At 42.8% G+C, this 6000-nt stretch overlaps 1 protein-coding gene across 19 annotated transcripts in view; it reads right to left on the bottom strand.

Annotated features, from left to right (window-relative positions):
• CELF2 (CUGBP Elav-like family member 2) overlaps nucleotides 1-6000 on the bottom strand; it is a 490120-nt gene that overhangs the window by 45031 nt on the left and 439089 nt on the right. For all 19 annotated transcript variants that reach the window (XM_025213055.1, XM_025213061.1, XM_025213079.1 and 16 more), the window contains one exon: nucleotides 2291-2425. In XM_025213055.1, coding sequence (XP_025068840.1) covers nucleotides 2291-2425 — 135 coding nt within the window. The remainder of the gene's footprint in view (nucleotides 1-2290; nucleotides 2426-6000) is intronic.

Here is a 6000-nt window from a genome sequence, read left to right on the forward strand (position 1 = left end):
TTTGTACCACATACCCCATAGAGAGTCATCACAGATTAAGGTTCTCTCTGAACCCTTAATTTGGCCTGCTTGTGCATATGCATTATGATACAGTCTTTAATTACATGATCACTGCATACTGTATTTTCCCTGGGATTCATATCTCATTCAGTTTTCGGTACGGATGGGGTATTGTTCAGTGTGGGACCTTATGCCTCATTTACTGTATACTATTCAAACAGCCTCTGAAGACAGAATGATGTACTTTATCGTGGGTTTTTCTTAGGTTGTTTTTGAAATAATTCATTGGTGGGAAGCACTTATATACTATAGTCATCTCAGACCCCTGTGAAATGAAGGCGTGGTAACTCCATTCTACAGATTGGGAGGTGAGATGTAGAGAGAGTCAGGTAAAAACAAAAAAAAACAAAGGCTAATTTTGGATGCCCACTATCAGATGCCAACAACCTGATTTCTCAGAGTACTTTGCATTATACAACATTTTATATGGTCAAAGCATGGCACTCCAGTGACTACAATCACAGCTACAAGTGCTCAGCATTAAAGCTGATTGGTCTCATGGTCTCACACCGAGCAACCAGAAACATCAATCGTACCTAGTGACCACCTGCAAAAACATTGGTGTAAGTAATTTTTCCAGCATCCATCCTTCCTTCACACCCGTTCCCCAACTCTTTATTTCCCAGTTTCCAGACATAATTGTCTTGTCCAGTTCCCTTGTTCCTCCTTTTTGGATTCTTGTCTGATCGCACTGTTTGGTGACTCCTGAGAATGGGCTCCCAATCCCCCTACCCTTGCCCTCAATGGCACCTATTTCCAACTTCCCAGTCCGAGTCTTTCCTTTCCCCTCAACTCTCGTTCCCAGTCTCTTATTTCAACAATGCCCCTGTAGCCTCTTCCACTATCTCCAGCTCTCAGTTCTAGTCTTTTCAAAAATGACCCCTGGCAGTCTCTCTCTTTCCCCAGTCTCACTAAGCTCCTTGTCTCCCCCATGCCATATCACGTCTTGTCTTTTCTGTCTAAATGTCAGGCACGTTCCTCCTCCATGAGGCCTGTGAGCCATCAGGGATCGCTGATAAAACAACAGAGGTAGGATTCCTGCCCTCGGCTCTGATGCCAGGCCCCATTCTTCTTGAGTAGCAGCAATGACAAGACACAGAAAAATTCAGCACAAAGAGTTAAAAATGTTATCCCATTATGACCCACAGAATAAATGGGAAAACGATGGGAAATGTTTGCCCACCTTAAGAATAGGTGGTGTTACCAACCCAAACTTGCATACATGGGAAAGGGTGGCTCTTATTTTTTCTGCTGTTGAACTCAAGCCTTCTGCCATGAATTACTTTATCATGAGGCATAAATACACTCTTAAACAAGATTAAACACAAATGTTCTTTAGCGGCATCTAAAATAATACAAATGTTTTTAGGACTGCAATAAACACACTTCATGATGCAAATAATTACACCCTGCGGCTTTTATGTAAAGATTAGGGGCCAGATTCAACTCGGCAACACTGCCCTAAATCTAGAGTAACTACACTAACTTAATTCCACTCTCCACTGATATCAGAAATGATGGGGAATTACTATCAGCTAAATTTACACCAGGGTAGCTCTGATTAGAATCTGCCTATTTGTCTCATCTCGCTTCCATAACGGCCTCTCAGTTAACGCTGGCAGAACTCCCTGGAAGCACTGTCAGAAGAAGAAAAGAAAAGAAATGAAGGTGGATTTGTTTAAAAGTTCACGCTAGTTAGGAGTAACGCAACTGATTACCCTTTGGGTCCTAGGAGTCCATCTCAGAGAGTAATATGGTTGATATTTTAATTTTTTAAAATTTACTCAGATATTTATACAGAGAGAGTAAAATGGTTGGTTTCGGAGAGAGTAAAAATGGTTTATTCAGAGAGTAAAATGGTCAAAATCAGTTGATATTTTCCTAGAAAAGAGGGATTTTGCTCATATTCTGGATTCTATGTGCAGTGTTAAATTTAATTGACTTCCTCATGCAACTAAAATAATCCTGTACTGGTTGGATGCTGTCAGATTATTCTGAGATCCTGCAGTGAGTTCAAAATAGATCCCTATATGTAACAACTCGCAAAATTATTTAGCTGATTGGGTTGTTTTTTTTTTTAATCTAGCCATTAAACACCAAAATGTTCTCTCTGAGCTTTGTATGCATATTTATTGTTTCAGGAGGCGACAAACATATCACCGTTTTGATACTCTCCTAATCTATCCTTTCTGTTGAATCTAGAAGGAAAAAAAAAGGCCTCTGCTCTTACCGGGACTTGTGAGGGCTCCCAGAGCACCAGTTGTTGTGGAGAGAGGATTTGCATTGGTGGTGGTAGCTGAGGTTTGGGCGGCGGCTGCTGCGGCTGCTAAAGTTGCCAAATTCTGTAATTGTAAAGCGTTCATGCCTGTAGAGAGAAGAAAACAAAGCTTCAGCAACAGGGATCATTAAGAAACACTGATCAATGATCCCCACCAACATACCTCACCTCTGTCTCAAACGGTGGCTACTCTTGTGGTTAAGGATATCTCAGCTGAGTTCCCACCTCTGGTACAGATTGGCAGCAAGACAAGTCACTTAAGGTTGCTTAGAGATATGAAACCCTCCACCCGCAAACAGCGCTTTACTTTGAGTTCAGTGCATCCCTATGGCAAGTGCAGCGAGTGCCCTGAAGTCTGACCTGGCTTGCCCAGCGTCTGTAGAGCTCACGCGCTTCAGCAGGGCTTTTTACTGCTCCTATCTAATAGGTGATCGAGTCTATAAGATTCAAGTCACTCAGAAGAGAGATGCCTATGCCTAGGTGGTAGGAATAGGACGTAGGAAATGCTAAGCATGAGCATGTAGATTAAGGTCCAATTCAGGGCGGAGGTACCCACCTGTACTGGGATGCCTATCTTGCCAAAACTGTGAAGTATAACACTTCTCATTCAGCCCCGAATATGTGGTGGAGCTTTCCTCAGGTGAACTAAGTTAGGGCTGGCTATTTTTTTTGGTGCCTGATCTAACCTTCCCTAACATCTGTACAGATCAGCACTTAGATCGACAGATCAACCTAACCCTACTTAGGTTGACCTAACATAACATCTGCGTGTACCCTTAAGGTCTCTCAATTCCTATCACCTATAAATTTTTTTTTTTACAAGACACAATAAAACTACTCTAATTATAAGGCACTAATAATCCAGGTAATTGGCTGTAACTACTGTGTCATGTAATCACAGGTCATCATTGAGTTTACTTAGCTTTCTAACACAGCACTTATCATGTTCAAGTGCTTTACAATAATACCTTTGAAATTGTAAAACCTCTGTAGTTTAATTATACGGACACTTCAAATTACCAAAGAATTAGTGAAGGGCAAACCCACCTGAAGAAAATCAGCTGACTGAAACATAGTTCAAGTCCTAAATTAAGTCTTCTTTTGAAATACAAAAGAATTTGGTGAACTTTCTAAAATAGCTTTTGTTGCATGAACCTCTAATATAGTTTTAGATGCCAGAGGAGGACGAAATTCTAAAATACTCCAAGGAAGCCACTCTCAGAGGTTTTCCTAGCTGAGGAAAACCAGGGGATATTGGAAATTTCACATGAAAGCTTACTGGGGTGGAGGTTGTAGGTGTGTTGATCTAAGGACATAGGCAGACAAGGTTCTTTGGGTGAATCCGATATCTTTTATTAGACCGATGGAAATAGTTGGAATTTTTTTTTTTTAGCAAGCTTTCAGGTTTAAAAACCCTTCATCAAGCTGAGGAAGCCTCTGCAGTTGGTGTGTGCTCTTCCTGGATGAAATGAATAGTAAAGAAGCCTTTACATGAAAGCTTATTACTCCAAACTGGTTGATACAGAGCCCAGCTTCAAGGGGTTTGTCTGCTACTAAACCACCAGGAATTTCCACACTTGCATTTGCTTAGCAAGAATGAGACCATGATGGTGCTAAATTCTTGCTATGACAATGATAGCATTGGCAGAGATATGGAGATGCCTCTGAGGCAGCATATAATAAGGCTACCTGGAGAGCATGGTCAACCTTTTACAGGTTGAAGCAAACCCGTTCTCTTGCACCAGTTCAGCTGTGCTTGCTGATGCAGAGGGGAAGGTTGATTATGATCCTGCCCTTCCCCATCCCCTAGAGTTTCTAATGTTGCTTGCTGGTACTGGGGGCTTTTACAACCTTGCACTCAGTAAGCCCAAGGCTAATGACAGTCTGGCTCTTACGCACGGGCAACAAAAGTGAAGAGGAAGGAGAGAGGAGTGCCTTGAGTCTTGTTCATAAACTCTGAATTTACTTAGGCCACCTCATAAAATACATTTGATGATTCTGACTCAGATGCTGCAAATCTCCAGAGTTTTCCAACTAACAGATCACAAGTTTAGCAAGAGAAAAGGCCAGAGTTTATAGGGTCTGGTTTTTTGCAAATACACTGAACAATGCTTTCAAACGAATTCTGTTTTCATCCTGGATGGCTATTTGGACCCTTGTCATGCCCTTCATTAAAGCTCTCTCTCCGCTAGAAGTCAAACAACTTAACAACAAACACTGTAGGCCTTCACCAAGCCCGCAGTTAGTCTCCATGTTGTGATTCAGCTGGTAGGAGACGCAGAAACACAGTGTGCCCGCTTCCCAGAGGGTTGCCTCGATCGCTATTCCTCTCCTGGACCAGCTGCAGATCAGAAGGAGTTTGTCACCATCAAATGATGTTTTTCTCTGTGATGATGTTTCCTTATATCACTTGCTTAAAAAGTGCATTGCTGGAGCTGGTAAACAGCAGTGCACAAAGAGGCACTCAGCAATGCTGGAAGGCTACCTTCAGCAGGGCGAAATTCAACAACGTTCTGCAGGTGCATGCGAATTTCTCTGCAACATGGTTGGTAATCAAAAAGGGTTTTTGAAACAAGTCTCTGTTGCTTTCTATTTTGTAGTATATGCCAACCTGTGTATGTGCAAGGCTACGGAAGCTGAGAGACAGCTTGCATGTGCTGCAGAGAGGAAAAGAGAAACTACAGAAGCAGAGGTCAGTAAACAGCACTACAAAGCAGCACCCCCCCTTCCCCGTGGGGTGGCTGGCCCGGTGAAGGCAAGATGAACTTCTATCTCCTCTCATCTCGCCAATCATTTTTATAGCCCAAAGTTTCCGGTGGCAGCACAGGGGGAAGATGAGTTCACCACCAAAAAATATGTTCTGAAGAGCCATGCAATGAAGACATCCTTTTTCTTCCCAGCATGTGTTACGGAGGGAATGAGTATGACACTCTGGCAGTAAACCAGCTCTACAGATGTTATGGGGTGTCAGCTACAGAGCCTGCAGAACAGAGCCATTTGGTGGTGTCATAACGGGTATGAGAAGTACATGAAAGGATGGAGCGGAGCTGAACACAAGAGTGTGAATGTCAACAGCAGGCTCGAAGAGCGCACCCGGCACCCAGCATGCTGTAGAGACAATTACGTCAACAGACATCACTTCATTCCCAACCTAGAGACTGTCTGCTCAACCACATCAATAATCCATCCTTGTCAGCACCGTGTTTCAGTTTCCTCAGACGTTTTATCATCACCACTCCCTCTTCATTGGCTTGTCCCTCAACTCGTCAAACGTGTCAACATTACAACTTGCTAGAAAAAACCTAGGAGAGGGAATCGAGTGTTGCTGATCCATGGACCCCAGAACCTGTGTGGCTATAAAATAGGAGCAGATTCTGGTTCCAGTGAACTCAGCCAAGGTACAGCAGTCTGCTGTCTGTCCCCCCTTTCATACAGTCTCTGCTCCTGCAGCGCACACAATTTTTTACAACCAACAGCTTTTTTCCAAACAGTCCCAAACCCTGTAACAGAATTGGACAGAAAAATGAGTTGATCATTTTCATTTGAAACTGCTGCATACTCAGCAAATGCATCTCTCTCTGAAGAAATGCAAATTGCTTACCACTGATGAACAGCTTCATAGGCAGAGCTGCACATGAAAAATATAATTCCCCCTGTAGGGA

Source organism: Alligator sinensis, unplaced genomic scaffold, assembly GCF_000455745.1.
Source record: "Alligator sinensis unplaced genomic scaffold, ASM45574v1 scaffold268_1, whole genome shotgun sequence".
NCBI classification, from domain to species: domain Eukaryota; kingdom Metazoa; phylum Chordata; order Crocodylia; family Alligatoridae; genus Alligator; species Alligator sinensis.